Source organism: Parus major, chromosome 2, assembly GCF_001522545.3.
Source record: "Parus major isolate Abel chromosome 2, Parus_major1.1, whole genome shotgun sequence".
In the NCBI taxonomy this organism is placed as follows: domain Eukaryota; kingdom Metazoa; phylum Chordata; class Aves; order Passeriformes; family Paridae; genus Parus; species Parus major.
The window spans coordinates 125,334,666-125,354,304 of record NC_031769.1 but is presented as its reverse complement, the minus strand read 5'-3'; the positions used below and the strand labels follow the sequence as shown (position 1 = coordinate 125,354,304).

Here is a 19,639-nt window from a genome sequence, read left to right as displayed (position 1 = left end):
TCATGCTTTGCCAGCAGTATCTACCTGGATTAATGAAAGTAGGAATAAGTATTTATGATTTGGCTTATTCATAATTTTTCTATTTGACTTTCATTGTTTTTGCTGCCTGCCTCTGGAAATTTTTGGTGAAAAAGGTCATACCCTCTCTTGGATTATCTGTAACTTTAGTTTATCAAGGGCTCCATTCTCTACTCATTTAATACCCCAAATATTTTGGGGGTAAAAATTAAGAAAGGGAGTTGCATTTGCTCTACTGTGACCTTTTTGTTTTTCAGAGAGTGCTTGAGTCATTACCGAGAGCCTGATGACTCAGACATACTTGTAGTTTTTAAAATAATCTGCTCACCTCTGGCAGACAGTGAAGCATCATATTGGAAATGATAAGGGTAGACAAGTAGAAAAAACCACAGATTATTCTGATTTCATTGCAGTGGTTGGTCTGTTTTGCTTGGAGAAAGATAAGTCTGTCCTGAACCATTTTCACAGGTTTAAATGTGAAGTTACAGAAGAAATATATGCACACAAACCCCACAATTCTTTAGCCTCTTTTCATGGGCCAGGATGGATAGCAAAATTAAACTATGAACAGCTCTGGAAAAAAAAATCCTTAATTTTTCTATAGGATCCTAGGTGGTACACTTGGTCTTCTCCAGGAAGGAATTTTGTGTTTCTGTGCTATTGTTGGTAAGGCAATATAGTTTTGTGGTAGGAAATACTGTGCAGCTGGGAAAATAATCTTGAAAATGCTGTTATGCTCATATTCTCTCTATTCCTAGAAAATGTCACATGTTTTGAAATCTTTTTGACAGTTTCATTAAAGAGAAAAAGGTAGTCCACAGTTATTGATCTTTTTTTAATGAAATGGTAAAAGAGGTTGCAAAAGGATAAAAGAAAGTGAAGAGTATGACATATAATATCACAGATTATTTGGGTGATGGAGAGTTGTACAATTAGTGTTACTGAGCTTTCAAATACATTAGAGGCTCATATGTTTGCCAGATTTAAGCGAGCAAACTGTTATAGAAAATAATGGGTTATGTAGTTTCCCAAAGAGTGCATAAAAAGTGGAATGTGTTACTGGAAGAGAAATATCAAGAAGTAGGTGTTGGTCAATGCAAAAGGAGATTTGACTCATTTGAACATTATGTTTGTCACATGTCCCATGATATTTCGAAGAACCATGATCATGTGTTGACATAACCTGTATAAATGCAGGCTTCTGAGAGAGCCAATCTACATTCCAACTTGGTGTTTTCCGCTATTATTTATAAAGATAAAAGAATAGCTACTACAAAGCACATATTTGCACCTCATATCATAATGCAACTACATATTAAACCTTTTTCAGCCCCTTTCATTGTTTATTCCCTTCTATATACCTGCCTGGTTTTAAAGATGATGTGTCAAGGATCTCTCATTTGTATCATTACATGACAGGTGCATGTATAAATTAAATTGTGATTTTATTTTTTTTTTTACATTTGACTCGTCTTTGTTAGAATATTTACAGTTTAAATATAGAATACTTCATCAGAACACTTTTTCTCACTATCAGGAAAAGGTTTTTCAATTCTAACCAAGAAAAATGGTATTTCTTTAGTAATAAAAATGCCTAATTTTCTTATCTTTCCATGGTGCAGAAACACCACTGCTCCATGAATTCATGGAACTCATTGCTTTATATTAACTCCCTTTGGGGAAGGGCAGCAGAGCTGGGTTCAAGAAGATTTAGATGGTTCTGTACTCTCAAAGTGCAGTCACTACTGAGGAAATAAAACACTTAACTGCTCTGCAAAGGCCTATAGCACATCATGTGGACAAGAGGTGTTGTGCAGTACTTCATGGGCATGTGCTGATACCTACAGAGCATTAAGGGGGATTTGAACATTCCAGAGATTCCTGGCTGCAAGCCTAGATTTGGTGTCATTACAGGTCTTTGCTTCTTTCGTGTCTATTTGTTTCTTCATACTGGATCATAACCATGTGGCAGTGAGAACATTTTTTAGTGTCTCTGTTAGTTTAGTTATTTGGACAAATCAGAATGAATTAGAATGTTCAGTTCAGTTAGGAATATATAAACCCATCCAAATGGAGATTCATTTTGTTTATTTTTGTTACTATTTTTAAAAAAACCAATTGTATGTTCAGCTGGTAAAGATAAAACATTGATTACCTGAGTTGTCACCATTTATACATATATTGTGGGACAGATCAGAAAAAGTGATATCATCTCCAGCTGCATCATAGTGCAAGGTCTATTACTGTCATTCTTGTAACCTGAAGAGGTACAGTGGACAAGATCTCATCTGGAAGATTTTCCAGGAGGAGCCAAGTGCTCTTTGAAAGTATATGGTGGTGATATAGTACATGGTAACCATCCACAGAAAGCCCAGATCAACCCATGGTGTTGCTGGAGGTCTCTAAATTTGCTGAGTTTCATGTACAACGTGAGATCTAGTGTTACCCAGCCACTGGTGTTAGCCAAAAATTCCATAGCATGTTTTGTATGGATTCTGCAGAACAGATTTTCCTTGAGCTGAAAGTGTTTTATAAATACTTACAGCTTTTGATTACTTCAGGATATTTTTAAAAGGTTAATGTATACAAAGAAATGCTAAAATGCCATTGGCACTGTCTGCACAGGAAAAACAGAGAGGACAGATGGATGTGCATCAAAAAACTGATAAAAATTTCACATACAATTTGATAGCGAAGAAATTATAAAAAAAGAAAATTAATAAGACTGAAAGAATTAAAATAAGGGCTATAACCAAAGAATGATTTACTAATGAAAACAGCTGTAAAAAATGAGGATACAATATTAAAAATTAAGTATTAAACAAACATACATCAAAGTATGCTTTAATTATTTACTTCTGTAGAACACCAAATACTAAGAACAGTTTTAAGAGATGTTTATTTTAGAATAATTTTTTTTCACATGCAGTAATATAAATTTGTTAATTTGAAGTGTCGAGAATATATTTTTAATAAACAGTTTCCACCTGCACTAGCAATGGGACTGGGCAACAGCAATCATATGACCTGTGATGACAAAGATGAAAGTAAGTTAGTTACAGCAGTTATTTCCTGCACTCAGATGAACAGTGATGGGAAAGGGCCAGGATTTCAGTCAAGCTATTTTCCAAACAAGAACTACAGCCATGTGTGTGGATGCCTCTGCTGTGAATGTAGGCTGCATTCACCACCTTCATTGAAAGAAGAGATACTTTCTCAGTCAGTTCACTTTGGATTACACTGTTGTGGTTTTAAACCAGTAACTAAAAAAATTACTTATTTCTTGCTGTGAGAGATGGATTAGAACAAGAGCAAAACAGGCTTAAAACTCAAAAGGAATAAAGACAGTTTATTAACAAACTACAAGAATAAGAACACCAGAATAAACTTCCAGAAAACCCTTTTATCTCTCACTACTTTACCATTTCTTTGTACACATGATAACATAGAGACAAAAAACTTTAGAACTTTGATGGTCAAAACCAGTCCCAATTCTTGCTAGAGTCTTTTCATCAGTCTTTGTAGAGAAACAGAAGTCTCCTCCTGCTAATCTATGGAGTTTTTCGCAAGAAAACTATTTTTGTTATAGTTTTCTATTTCTCTAATGCCAGCTGCCTGGAAATCCTGTCATCAGAGTTCACTCCTCCCATTCCACATCACTCAGAGGTGTGTATGGGCCATGAGTCTAGGGATGCCATTTTAAGGATGAGTTATTCAAAGGCAGAAGTCCTCTTCATTTGTCTCTGTGAGCCTTCCTGGAAAACTGTTTTCTCTTTGCCCCTCAAGGCTTCAAAATCTTCACTCTACCCATTTCCAGCAACTCACAGTATCACAATTACTCTCTCTTTTCTCAAAAGTCCACACTTTGAACACTCTATTCCTCCCCATACTCTAGTCATGAATTAAAGGAGTCTTTTTAAACTACTATTCTCTATCTCCATAGCTTTAACAGAAAGATATTTCAGCTGTAAAACATCTCCTTTTTCCCTCTTTCTTATTTAAACTTAACTCTTTTCCTCACTGTTTTTGGTGGTTCTATGATGTCTTCTTCATGTTGATTGTCTCTCTTTCTCTGTCTTTCTAGTAAAAAAGAGTAATCTGTACGTTTATCCAGGTAGTAAAAGAATTAAAAGCTTTAGAAAAGCTGTAAGAGTTCATGGTGTCAGGTTTCAGTCCAGCAGCAGAAACTGCAAACCAAGCTCGGCTGGCCAGCTCTGCTTCTGCGCCCCCCCTGTCCCTGCGGCCTCGTCCGGCCTGGAGGGGCAGGAGGCCAAGACAGGGCCTCGTTACCTTGTCAGAAGCCGGAAACCAAAGAGAGGCAAGAGAGCTCTGACTGTACTTCTTAAGGGGGTGTTTACAAGTTGAATTCACTTTTTAATGGTCAGAACTGCTGTCAGTTCTTAGAAATGCTTAATAATTGGTCAGGAGAAAGGACTCCCATCAGCCACCAGCAGCCTCAACTTCCTTAGCTCTCAAAACTACCTTAAAGGTAAAGCCACCCCATGACACACACCAAGACAGTTTATCAAAAAAAAGAAAAAGGTAAATATTGGCCTTTGAGCATTTTTTTTAAGCTTTGGGTCTATTTTTAAGAGATGCTTTTCTTTGTATGTCTTATACATTCAATATTCTAGGAATCACACAGTGTTTGGATACACTGATAGTTAACCAAGTAGATGTGAAAAATAATTTCTGCACAGCAAATGACCAAATTGCACGTGGTACTTGGCTGAATATTTTGTTATATGTTGTTTAGAAAGAGGCAATGTAAGTTCACTAGATTGAGTACTTTTTTACATATTTGCCTTGTAATACGTGTGATAATTAGGAAAAAATCAACATATGACAACTAAAATAAGCTTCACAGATATGTTAATGGCATGGTTTGGTGGGCACCATGGTATTCAGTCAAAGGTTGGACTTAGAAGATCTTAGAGATCTTTTCCAATCATAATGTTCTTATGATTCTAAAAATATGAATAGTTTTCTCTTCTTTTTATGTTTATGACTGTAGACAAAATAACTCTGCTTTAAATAGCTGAACAATAAATGTTGTCTTTCAGATGAGAAAAATATAGCACTACTGAGTGATTTGCAGAATCTAGTTTAAAACTGAATGGGTGCTCTTCAAAGTGTGTTGAAGAACTGCAGAATTCTTTTGTAGCTTCTTGTCAAAAGTTCGGTATTTTTGTATTGGAGACAGAATGAAAAATTTATCAAATCTGCTACTGATCACGAAACAGATTTGAATAAGAAAAAGACCTCTGAGTGGGGACCAGTGCTTTTTCCCTTTCTTAAATGTATTACCCCAGAGGCAGGAGATGGGCTCAGGCAATCCTGCAGTTTTCCAGCACAGGTCAGCCCTGCTCCTCCCTCTGTCAGTGCTTGGGCAGCCTGAACAGATGACCAAAGTACACATTAGAGAAAAAGTAAAACAAGGAAATTTAGAGAGAAAGGAAGAAATTAAAAGGCAAAATAAAAGAAGGAGAAAATTTGCATCCTGGATATATCACTGTGCAGCACTAGAAGTGGAAGTACTTGAATGCAGCGTATTGAAATAACTATAAAAAATCAAATTACATTTCAGAGGGACTGCCAGTGTTTTGGCTAATCAACCACATTTTAGAATTTGATGTTGAGGGTAAAGGACGTACTTTTGCTTCAGCTTCAGTCACAATTCCTCTTGCTACATCCTGTTGTTCTGGTGGTCCATAAAGCAGATTTCAGATAATCAAGACTGTACATTGCAATTTTGTTGTATATGTGGTCCATGAAGGAGATCTGTACGGCAGTTCACAAATGAGGGAGGAGAACAAGAGTTTTCTCTCATGAAGAGTCACAATACATATGAAATGCCATAACCCTTTGAGTCCTTTTTGAAAAATAAATGGATTCTTTTCATATTTTCCCTGCTCTTTGAAGTCTAGTTTCTGGCTTGCTTCATTTATATATAATATATATATTTAAGCACAGCTATAGATTTCAGCATGAGCAATGAAAAGCAGTTTTGACATACCTCAAATGACTGAAAGAGACTATTCAGGCCAATAGTTAAGTAGTTAGGACTCAGAATAAGACATCAAGAAGACATGTTTTAACATAAAGCCATTTTGGACCCTGAATAAATTACTTGACATCACTTTATTGTGCCAGTAATACAGAAGAGGAGATAAAAACAGATACAAGAAAAAAATGCTTAGCATACTCCTTAGCAAAGATTTCCTACATAAAATCACTACATAAAATCAAATACTTCCACTTAAAAATGTATTTGCACCAGTGAACCTCAGCTTAGCTGAAGACAGATACTTTAAACCATTCTCAGTTCAGCAATGGGATATGTTTGCCAGTTTTTCACTTGCTCCTATGCCAGCTCACAGTAGTTAATTGTTTTGCCCATGGTCTTAGTTAGCCATAACATGTTTTTAAGGAAAAGAATAAGTTCATAGCAATGGTTTTAATTTGTCTATAGGAATTCTCCAGGGTCTGATTAGGTACCTATAGTAAATATTTGATATTTTATATAATTGTGCTTAATACTTGGCATCAAAGAAGTAAATTCCTTACTTGAGAAAGTAAGGAAGAAACAGAACAAGTTTTTGGTGATGTCTCTGCATATCTTTGTTTAGAATCCAATGATTTGGTCTCATTTCCAGTGAGAATATCAACAGGAGGTTCAGGATCTCAGCATAGGAAGTGCTGAGATTTTCCTGAGTGGTGCAAAGTGCTCTGACTTCTCACCATGGCTCTCAGACCCCATTTATGCCCTTTCTAACTGGGTAGCCATGCTGTTGTCCCAAACACATTAAGAAAGATGAATTGTTTCTATAAGTTCAAATAAGTGATGCATTGTACATCCATCTGTTAATGAACAGATTACAGTCCTTTGTAGTTTTAAAGGAGCTTTGTTTGTTGTTAATGTGAACTAGCTTCATAATGAGCTGAGCTAAGTATTCTCTGTGTGTATAAATAGTCCATTTAGTTAATTGTTTCCTAAAATGAGTTAGATTGGTAGCATATATTTAATGTCTAATTCTGGTCTCAATAGAGCCAATTGTTTTCTACTAAGGAATTATGTAGGAACTGAAGTAAAGCTAGTCCGTAAATTTCATTACAAATTCTATATTGAGGAAAAAAAGCAAAACAGAAAAGAAGAATAATTTCAGAATCCTTCTCATAGCTGAATTGTGCTAATAATTTTTCTGCACTTAAATCCCCTGGACTGTATCTTCTTTTTTTCTGCTCCGTAAAAATTATTTCCCAGAAAGTTGCTAAAAATTTTCTAGTTTTTTTTTTTCTTATTTTGCGATGCCCTTTGTGTTAAATGCTATAAATTCCAAATTTAGAATGTTTAGAATGGATGTTACTAAAGAAATAGTGTGATTCCCCAAATGAGTAGGCACAAAGGCTTTAATTCCACATGCTACAGGTCTGTTACTACCAACACTGAGATTCCCTGATGAAAGTCACAACCTGATGAAGTAGAAGTGGAAAAATGCCTTTTGAGATTAGATTGAGATTTTTAAAATATTCCAAATTTACTTTGGTTTAGCTACAATAACTATACCTTGCATTTCCCAAATTCAGTTTCTTAATATCCCATCTAGGTGTATAGTAGGGGAACTTTATTGTCTCCTGGATCACAGTCTTGAAATGTAGTTTCTGCAGCCTTTGTCCTTTGGTAAATTTTTCTGCATATAACCAGAACTCTTCCTTTTCTCTAAGAGAAGAATTTAAAGTAATTACCTATCTTAGTATATTATTTTCTGGGTTTTTTTGTTGTTGTTGTTGTTTTTGTTTTTTTTTTTAACAATACTAAGATAAAAAGGAGAAGATACTCATTTGTCTGAATGTGTCAGTCTGTTGCTTCTGTTTATGCTTAGCTGCTGGGTGTGTTTAATCTTCCATTGACATGGGCTTGCTTTGGCACATGATCAGAGTATGCTTGTGGGAGAGCACAGAACCCAATATGATACCTTGATGTATTTTGTCAATAATATTATGCTACAGTATTGATTGAAATTTAGTGTTTGATTTGATTGACATTTATTTAGGGCAGAAGTATTTTGCTTATGTGGCTTTTTCTTTTTTCAAATTAAATAGGCCAAAGAGTTATCCTGTGGAATCTAGAAATAGTAAAACTTCTCTCCCTATCATCTGTAGCTATTAAATTTTGCATCTCACTTCATCCTATTAGGGGAATACTCGTAACAGCACTATATATATATACAACTGAACATCAAGTCAGGCAGAAATTCACAGAGATTTTTGCTGTACAGTGCAAGGATATTTCAAAAATTACTGGGGGTTCACGCACATTTTTATAATCATAGTAAAAATAATATAATTTACAGTTGCAATTTGACCTTGTTTTGCACCTCTGTCTGCCTTAAATCTTTACCTGCCTTCATCTCCAAGTAGTTAAAAAAGGTACCAGTTCAAAGATTTCTGATTTTTTTCCTTCTTTCTAGCTTGTTGTTTTTTAGACTGTCTATCACATTGGGCAATCTTTCTGTTTTTACTGGGTATCATTTGACCTTGAGTCAGTGTCACATGTCATGACAGAATTGTAGATAAAGTTCATTAAGCATAAAATAAAGGTCAGAGCTCCAGACATTTTGTAGCAAATTAGTTTTAACACTGACAATAGTTGTTGGTCCAGAGACATAAGAAAGAATTAGGTGCTTAGACAAGAAAGGTCCATTAATTTAGCACTAAAAGCTCCTCTAGTTTGTGTATTATGGATAAACCAAAATACCTGGAGACAAATCATTTGTGTCCCTTAAGGAATCTGAAAGATATTTAAGTTGGTAATAAATACTGAAATGCAAAATAATTATTCATAGGAGTAAATATTTAAAGATTCACAGAATGAAATATAAAGAGCAATTTAACACAATCTTCATTTAAAAAGGTGAAATTGTATATTCTAAGATTGGGAGGAGATCAACCAACAAAGTATGAAAATCATGCATTATGAGCCAGAATTTTTTTTCACTAATACTCTCTTCCATTTAAGATTCTCTGAGTTAATAAAGAAGTGTTTTTATGAGGGAGCTATGTGCTGGGATCATGTATCATCATATTTTAGTCCCTTTAACTGTGCAGGAAAAAAATACCTAAAACAATTACTGACATTGCAGAATGATTTATGTATGACCTTTGTTTAGTTTGTTTTCTCTAAAGAGCTTTGTCTTTTTTCTCAGAAACATCCCATCTTCTAAATAAAATGTCAAAACATTCAATTTGAGTGACTGCTACTGCTTCTTCATTTGACTGTTACTCTTTATCCATCATAGTGTTTCTGAAATATCTTACAGTCTCTTCTCACTCAATGCCCATATTTTGGATTTTATTTATATTGCTTTATCTTAATTAAATGTTGATTTCTGTTTGTTTCAGTTTTGCTTTTTGAGCTGGGAATAATTGCCCAAGTTTAATTTACTTGTTATGTCTATAGTCATAATATTTAATGATCCATTATTATGCCAGATCTCAGCTGCACAGGAGTAATCCATATTTTTGAAGCAATTGGGTATCTACTGATGCTTACAAAGAGGTATTTGCTAGCCAGCAAGGAAATACACTAAAATCTGTGAATTCAATATATGCATTTGTTAGGCTTTGCATTGGAGTGCATGTGACAAGTCATGAGTTCAACCTGTCTGCTCTAGTTAATGTATTTTGGGGAAACAAAATAATAAAAAGTATATTTAACCAACATAGTGGGAAAGGCAAAGGGTTTCTCAACACACACCATTTCTCAAAAGAGACAAAACTGTGTTTATTCAACATAAACAAATACACTGAGAAGTGTTTTGCCAGAGAAACTGTTAAAGCTATTTACTTAAAGTGTGAAAGAGCTTTATTAGAGTGAATATGCTTTCTCTTGGACTATGCCTCTTCTGAATTTCAATAATAGCTAAACTCTTGTGAAAACATACTTTCAGTAAATGTACTTGTTTACCAAAATGTGGATGATAAAAATGCTGGTAAATAGAACTTTGTTTGAGATCCATGAATTACATTTACATATATATGCTGAAATGAAGCATTCTTTCTATAAGCAGAGCCTATCCCATCTGATCCTTCAGTAAGGTCCTTGGTATGCTTTACAGCTACATGCTGAATTTCTTGAGTCCCAGAGTTTGAACTCCTTGAGTCCAGCATGTTTATAGGAAAGTCAGCCAGGAAGATTAAATTTACATAAACAAATTATTCTGTCAGCCTCTGCCAACATCTACCTTCCCCAATCTTATAAATGGTCCAAACTTTCAGTTCTGACCTCAGACATTTCCAGATATTCGCTGATTCCCTGAAATAGTGTTTATTGACAAATCATAACCCAGCCCCTGTCTGTTTAAATAAGACCATAAAAATGTTAAAATTATAAATTTTCAAAATTTTAGTTTTATGGAAACCTGTAGGATCTATACCTAATCATGGTTATTGCAAGCACAGGTATGTATGCTGAAAATAGATGAGGAAAATAAGAAGTCTACAAGATTACATCAGCAGAAGAGAGAGTATGGCATGTTATATTCACAGTTATGCTTCAGAATGGAATATTTTGACACTAGAGGCAGTGGCCCATATAAATCTATGTATACGTATAAACAGATTGTAAAACAAACTAATGGGGATATGATGAATGAAACAAACATTCCAGTTTTTCCATAATTGCATTATTGTTAAGATTTTAATAGTATAGCAGGAAAAATTATTGGTTTGCTACGGGATTTGAGCAAATAGTAGATAAGAATATTCTAACTATTATACTGCAAGTCAGCAATGTGAAGTATGAAATACAGTTTGACATACAACTCAATACCAAATCTGGAAAATATAATTTTATTGGTCTTGCTATCAAAATAAAATAATGCAAGCATACTCCACAAATTATTAAGTCTGAAACATAACTCATTCTCAAGAAGATATTTATTGACTTGATGATTTTGCAGGTTTTGTTGCACTGTGAAATCTGTGTTTCTTACACAGAGGAATAACTGCCATGTAAACGGTGACAGATTCTGGCAGAACATCACTTCCTTTATTATTAAAGGGGGTTGTTTTATATAATACTAATACTGAAAAATTATCAAATGTGTGTAAGAAATTAAATACTTATCCTTCATCTCTAAATATTGAATGAAATAAAACAGTTCTGAAGAGGTACAGTGATGATACCTTTATTGATACCCATTTAATGTGCAATGTACTTGATTTAGCTGGATTTAACACCTATTTTATATATATATATATATATACACATATATGTGTGTGTGTGGCTGTAATTTTAACCATTCTATTTAATGTCACTTGGAAAGACTGCTAAACTTCACTACAGTAAAATTGTCATCAGAGCATAGTTCTTACTGGACTGATGTAGGAATGTTACACATATTTCTATCAGCATTTCACTGTTAGCTGCCACTGCAAAAAAAAATAATTTGTCTTCAAAGCCTGTATGTAGTCCCATTATTTTGGGCAGTCACAAAAGCATATGGTTCAATCTAAAAGCACTTGCAGTCAGACCACAAATTTTAAATTGGGCCCCTTATAAGAATTGAGAGGACTGTCTGCTCCAAACACCTGGTTCATGTGTGTAGCTTGTCCCACCTCAGCAAAAACCAGTTCCGAGACATTGGTAATGTGACACAAATGCAAACACAATGTGCTAATCCACTCAGCAAAAGGTCTGCTCTAAAAATGCCAGGATAGGCTGTTCAGTATTTCCAAGACAGCAGCTGAACACATGTAAATGTTTGGTTTCCAGGATCAGTGGTTTTGGCGAGTCAGAAACAACAGGGTGATGGATGGATACCCCATGCAGATTACCTACTTCTGGAGGGGACTGCCTCCCAGTATTGATGCAGTTTATGAAAACAGTGAGGGGAATTTCGTCTTCTTCAAAGGTAAGAAAGAACAAAATTAAGGTCTTGTGATTTCTTGAAACACATCTTGTTTAATTTTACTAATGATTTGTAAATCTTGTTGCAAATTGATAGCTAAATGAAGAGTATATAAGTCAATATTTTCTTGTTTGACAGTTACATTTTTAATTTATGATTACCCTTCACAGTATCAAGTCATTTGCTCTTACATATTAAATAAAAATTTGAAAGTATAAATATGAGACATAGAAATGAAGTAGTCTATTATGAAATATTTTTTTTAAATGTGTTTTAGGAAGACACAATGAAGACGTTTCCATTATTATTTTTGTGTCATTCTTTTTGCTTTTCTTCCTTTGTACAAATGAATTCCTTATATATTTAAATGGCACCTCTGCTACATATACCTTGGTGTACTGCATTGTATTTGTTTCATCTAAGACCTGTGATGTTAGGAGTTTCATGTGGGGAAAAATAATCTTTTCCATAGATGTGTATTTAGTGTTTTTAAAAAAGCATAAACTCCAGAAAATAGGTGGTAGATGTTGAATTGGTGCTAACAATTATTTTCAAATTTCACTCCAAACTTCAGCTGTTCTTCAAAATTAAAGTTCTTGGACATGTATCTAATTTAGATTTAATGATTATGTTTTCTTATATGCTTAATGAATGCATACTTAGTGACAAAGGTCTGCAAATTATGCAAAGTATGTTTTATAAAATAATAATTTGAGAGAAGAAGAAACTGAATAGATAACAAATATGTGAAAAATTATTCAGCTGTTTAGTGTTGTGAATAATTCATTTTTTAACTCATTATAAAAAAGGTAGATTTTTTTAAGTTGTTATATAAAAAAAATTAATTCATTTTTACAAGTGTTATTAACAGGGAGCTAGAAGTAATATTTCATTCACTAGGGATCAAAACAGGATTTTGGGAATGTTAAATGAAAAATATTTAATACCATGCAGAAACATTTCATAACAGTACAATGAATTTTATGTTTTACCAAAGTGAAATTGTATTTTTTGTATGAATCATAAGGAAAATTACATTCCATGTAGTACATTTTCTATTTCTATGACTTCAATGCAGCAAATGCTTTTGTTTCTTCTGCCATAATATAAACTTCAAGTAATTAACTCCGTCAAGTTTATATGGTTGGGAATCATGATCATGGTACCTCCAAATCTCCATCCCACTTCTTGATTTTTAGGTCCATAGGACATGGAAGGATAAAAATATTATTCTGTGGCTATTCCTCTGCACGAGTTCTACAAGGAGCAAAGTGGATACCCTGGGCATTCCAGACTTCTGCCTTGATAATGTTGAGATCCATTACCTGAGCTCCAGACAGAAATGATCAAGCCTGCTCTTACAGCTGCTTTCTTTTCCTTCCCTGTGACCTTGAAATAAGTTTAATCATTATTTAACTTTTCACCCACTGCTGACTGGCTCCTGTTAGGTCTTAGAGGAATAGGTTGATCCTGTAGTCTGTGGATTATAGATAACAACAGACGGAAGAGAAAACTTCTCTATTTTCTCTCTGGGAAATTAAATCAAGATTAATTAAAGAAAGCAGGAACAGCAGGATTGTGCCCTTAGAAATCTGAATTGGGATTTTCATTTCTCATCATCCCCACCGTATGCTATCTGATTTCAGACCAGTTAGTTAGACCAGCCATCTAACTGATATCATATGATATTTGGATATTCTGCTGTAGGTACTTTTTCCATATGTCTTCTTTTCAAAATTCCTTCCATTATTTTTCTAATGACATTTGTATTACCCCATTATTTGCCAAGGTCAAAAGTCTTTGTATTATCTTTGTACAATTTTTTTTCTTCAATTTTTGCTTCTCTGCCATGTCTTCATGACTCTTAATATCTAACTGTTGGTGTTTTCTATCAGTGTAATTCATGTTTTTTCACTGCTACAGAATCAAAAATTTCAGCTGAGTCTTCTGTGTGGGTGTCCTTGAAAAATTCCTGTTCCAAGCAACTCAACTGCCTTACAGAAATCTATATAAATAGACTGTAGGTAAATGATCATTGTCTCATTTCTTATATTCCATCACAAAGTTTCCTGGGAAGAGCACATTTCCTCCTCCCTAGAGGAGGTGCTAGAAATAGACAAGTTGATGCTAAGATGATGAGCAAGTAGAATGTCTTATCCAGGTAGTGTGCTTTACCAGTCTAAAATTGGTCCAAACAAGTAACTTCTAGAAAGAACTTAAATCTGAAGTCTAGCATGCAGATGTGTTAGCAAAGCACATACCTAAGCCAATGTCTACATCTGTTATTCAGAGAATAAAACAGAAAAGATGGATTAAATGCCAGAAGAGAACTTGCACTGGATTAATGTCACTATGTACTCCTCTGGCCCACACTAAAGTGTCATCTGTTCATACCCTCCCTTTAGTGCTGACCCATAGTGTACTACAAATATACAGGCTTGACGTCAGGGAAAAAAGAGAAAAAAAATCGTCACAGAAAGAGTGGATGGGTGCTGGAACAGGCAGCCAGGCAGGTGGTGTAGTCACTGTCCCCAGTAAAAGATTGTATGTGGCCATGCTTCTTTAGTTGATAAGGTTGTGTTAGGTCATAGATTGAACTTGATGTTCTCTGAAGTTGTTTCCCACCTAGCTGAGTTTGTGATTCCGTGACAAGTTCCTCATCCATCCCAGCAGAGCTCCATGTGCTCCAGGCAGTCACTTACACAGACAGCAACACCCCCATGCCCTCTTCCCTGCCCATCCTTCCTAAAGAGCCAGCAGCCTTCCATTCCAACATTCCATCCATAGAAGCCTTCCCACCACGTCTCTGATGCTGGTAAGATCACAGCCCTGCAGGTGTGCACAAATTTCCAAGCACGTCCCCAACTCCTGTTGCTCATTCCGCGTAATGCGTGCGTTTCTGTAGAGGCATTTAATTTGGTGCCCCAGTGAAACCAACTTACTGGCTGGAGTGGCTGGAATTCCTTTGTGATGTTTCAGGTGCTCTCCTGCTGACCTGTGATCTCTGTCCAGGCTCTGGACATCTCTTGCTGGCACTGACATCAAGCTGGTAGGAGTGGGATGGGTTGAGGTTCTCCCTCCACCAGCAACTTTAGTTAAAAGTCCTCTTTACCAGCTTGGCAAGGCTATGACCGAGATGCTCTTCCTGTTCCCTGCCAGATGGACTCATCAGCCCCCAGCAGACCAGACCATACTTATAAAGTACAGAGCAATCTGGTGGATAGCTGCTTATAAAAAACAGATGTTTGAATTCTTGTTATTATTCATTGCCAGTGTCCATGCTGAATTATAATAAGATGGCATCAGAAAGATACCATTTTATTTTATTTTATTTTATTTTATTTTCTAATGAGAAAATATGAATAGTAAAATTCATTCTGTGTACTTTTGTACCTTTGGGAATTTACATAGTGCTGAAAATGAAATTGTCAAGCCATCTGTGCAGTTGAATGTTATGGTAAACCAAATGTAGCAATAGAAGGACTGCTGTAAAACTCATACTACCATTGCCTCCATCATAACATCACTGCATTTACCCCATGGCCTGACATTTTTATATTGAAAAATAGATTTACTATAGTGTCAGGTCATGGAACAGAGAAATGACAGAAACTTGATGTGGGAAATAGGGAATGGGGAAAAAGGAACCATGAATAGTAATTTTAGGATGCTAGTAAAAAGATTAGATACAGGCTTGAAAGACCAAAATTAAGAGGAATGTTGACTGGAAAAGAAATAACATTCAGGATTAGATACTAAATTTTTAACTGATTTAAATTATATGTTTAAAAATGTGGGAACTCATCTCACCACTCTAACACAGTGATTATATGCTACACACCTCTTGCACTACACATATGCCATAATTGCAAATAATGTGGACAAAAAACCCAGAAGCACAATTATTCAGAATTCAGATTCTATAAAGGAAGAACCAGTTACTAAAAACCACACATTTGTTGGCAGTAGTCAGTAGGAAGGTAAACAGTCTGAAGAATATCTAGAATATTATCATTTTAGGTGAAGCATAGCAACACAGATGTCCTTTATTTCCAGTACTTTTTTTAGAATGTCAAAGATGGATGTTGAGAGACTTCAAATGATTCCATGGTTCATCTTTCTCAGCTGTTTCCCTACAGTGATGATATTTAACAAAGCATTTTTACAAGAAGTAAGACATTTTAGCTTTTTTATCACTTGCTTCACTTTCAGCTTCTGACCTTGCCAATCTGCTTCTTATTATATTAGACCTTACATTAGGGAATAAAAGCAGAGAGATTAAACATTCTGAAATTTCAGACTTCATGAAACATGTGGTGCTTTATTCTCTGTGAGAATAACAAACTTACCAATGAGACCTTAAAAAACCAACTTTGCAAAATAAACACAGTAGTGATTTCTGCCAAGTGCATAGATTCTGACTCCACACAAGCATTAGTTATCTAAAAGTAGAGCAAAATTATGATTACTTTTGTCATAGTTCTTTCCATTATGATCACAATTAATGAAGTCTTATTAACTATTTATTAGCAAAAGTGGAATCTGAGCTACATGAAATGACTTTAGCATTAGTTTGTACTACATTTAAAGATACATAAATATGTTAGAAATAAAATTAGCTCATTCTCATCACATTTGGGTATCTTCTGCACTGATTTTCAGCTTTAACTTCTCCTAATATTGGGTTCTGATAAATATTCTGTAGATCAGATCAATTCTTGATCAATAGTCACCCACTTTCCTCCAGGTGAGAGACAGAAAAAAGAAATCCAAAACAAGACCAACAACAAATCTCCTAAAAAAAACAAACAAAAAACTGAAGTGAAAACTGTCAGCCAGATGGAACATTTGGATTTCTTATATACAGTACTTCTCATTAGCAATCAACACAGTAATAGCAGACTAAATATGTCTTCTAAAGCAAATGTTAAATAAAATTTCTTTCTAGTTAGCATCAATAGGCCTTGCTTGCATATGTTAGAGCTCTTAATGCTCCCCTGTCTCCTCAGAACACAGTTAAATTTACCTTTTCTCTGTTTTCTAAGAAAGAATTTGCTTTTTAGTAAGAAATTATGTGAAGAATTCAGTTTTGTATGTCTGTTCCCACGTCTACTCTTTCCTTTTACTTCAGCGTATCTGAATATGCAAAAAATAATGGCTCAGTGGTGCTGTCACTTACAATGGTTTGTGCATAACCATTGTTTATTTTGGTATGACCTGATCTTGTTAATAGTTGACTTTGCCTCCTTGGGTATGGCTGATAATGATCTATTCATAACAATTGCTTTGACTTTTATTCCTTGTGAGGCACAGAGAAAAGTATTGGCATTACGTACATCACAGCATATGCCTCTCAAGGCTGTGCAACAGCTGTCATTTTGAATGATCTTCTGAAACAGAAATGAGCTGGCCCAGGATCATTCACTGGATGCCATCTGTTGTTCACACCATAAGTACCAACTAGTAAGGTCCAAAATGCATGACTTCTCTTATCATTGCATTTGAAACTGCCATTAACATCTGAAGCCTTCTGTGTCCAGTCATACGAATTGGCAAAAGATAAACCACCTGGGAGGAGGGACAGAGAATGATTGAAGATGCTCACCTCTGTCATTATCAAACTCCACAAGTGAATTTTTATAAGGCATCTCAGTAAAGGTAAATCTCAGGTTAGCAATGACCTTTATCCTAGGTCAACAGAGAACTCATCTTTCCATGACTGCTCTTCACAGATCTCTGTTTTTCTTTTATTTTCAATACTTCAAAGGCTCTGTACATACTCATTATTTGAGTCATTTTCTCCTTCAACTGGCATGGGAGAGAAAATGGATATGTTGAGCAAACTGTAGTGTCTGTGCTTGAAAGCGGGTGACAAGCACCTGTAAAGAAGCTGATAAAAAATTAAGCCAGCATGGGAGGGATGGAAACTATACCCCCTCTCCTAATTAAAACTCTGATAAAATGAAAACATGCTTTAAATTATGACAGTACATACAGGGAGATTAAAGAAACCCTTCCTTTAAACAAACATTTAATAACACAGAGGGATAGCTAAAATATAAAACCAACTGCAAAACAGCTCTCTGGATTTTCCCTCTTGATGATTCTGGCATACACCTGATCCTAGGTCTTTGGGGTAATATTACATTTCCTTATAAAATATTTATACAGCATAGTACCTTAACCTCCTAAATCTTTATAACAGCCTGTCTAGCTTTAAAGGTAAGTAAAACAACTGTTAACAGCCATGATTTTATCTCTTACGTCCTGTTTCCAAATGTGTTTGCGCAAAATTTGTTTTCAAATTTTTCCCCTTATATTTTAAATATCATTGTCATGCATAAAAATGGATAGACCAAAGTGAAGAATCTAATAAGGCCAGTTTAGTATATATGTTTGTAGATCTTGTCTAGATTTTTTTGTGATTTATCTCAAAGTGTCCATGTGATGTCAGAGTGTCGAGATGAAAAACGAGGGATGGGACCACCTTACTTTGAGATGATTTATTGCTGAAGTAGCCAGATAAGGTATCAGTCTCAAGGCATGAGGTTTAGAGGAGCAACAAGTCAGCCATAGCTCAAGGAAGTCACCAGTTTCTTCTTTGCAATATAACGTTTTAACCCAATAGGCAGTTGACACAAAGCTTGTTTTCACTTATTAACCTATCACCTTTACTTAATTTTGCTGCACTGCGTCTCTCTCTTAGCCAATACCGGACAGGTCACGTACTCATACACACCTCTGTTACAGTTTCTAGATCTCTAACCTGCTCTATAAGTCACACTATTACAGCTTAAACCTCAAACTATTTTACCTAATAGGATTTCTTACCTACCTAGGCATATTCTTACTTATAACTGTAGAGATACAAGTTTAAAATTTCTCTACCCAGTGTCTGTGTACCTTCATCACTACATCACTCCAGGCTTTTTCTAAGGCTGCAGATTGAACCCTTCAGCATCTGTAGAAGTTTCTATATTTTGGTTTCCAACACCAGAGTATTTTCTCCTTTAGTGTAATTATTACTAAAACTAGCAATGCTTTTTCGGAAAAAAATGGTGATGGCAGGGCCTTGAACAGAAAATTAATGCATGGTTCTTTCACAATGGAGCCTATGGTCTAGCCTGAAAGGAGTGTTTTTGTGGTGTAGAGGACATAACACAAAGAGGACAGGCATCAAAGCAAGCTTGTCAGATAAGTACATAAACAAATTATAAGTGCATGCAAATTATGCTCCCCCTTTCCTATTTCTAGGGAGCATATGGAGATCTTTATTCCCTTTTTTCAGCCATAGCTGTCTGTGTTGGAAAGAGAAGTCTCTGCTGAAAAGACGCAGGTGAGAAGTGAGTTTGGAGGAAGAATTAGAAAGAAGCAGAAATGTAAAAAAGGAGAAGATTGTTGGTACAGTATGTTGAAAAGTCCGTAAGAGGGCAACAAAATTATGGGGGAAATATTGGGCTATAGGCTCAATATATCTCAATATGATATGGTGAAGTAGGTGAGATAATCATGAAAGTGCTCAGTGAAGAAGAGCTTGGCCAGGAAGCTAGAGGAAAAACAGAAGTTTGGAAACTGGAGTCATGGGCTGGTGAGGTCAGCTGTCCAGTTGGAAGAGAGACCACAGGAAACATCCCACAGACAGGGAGCATCTAGACTATAAAGCACTGGTGCAGCTGCTACTTCTGTAGGCATGGATCCCTGTGTACACA

The 19,639-nt window shown here is 35.3% G+C and overlaps 1 protein-coding gene across 1 annotated transcript in view; it reads left to right on the top strand.

Moving 5' to 3' along the window:
* Positions 1-19,639, top strand: part of MMP16 (matrix metallopeptidase 16) — a 175,847-nt gene that overhangs the window by 135,214 nt on the left and 20,994 nt on the right. The window contains exon 7 of the mRNA XM_015618492.3: positions 11,795-11,933. Within this exon, the coding sequence (XP_015473978.1) occupies positions 11,795-11,933 (139 nt within the window). The remainder of the gene's footprint in view (positions 1-11,794; positions 11,934-19,639) is intronic.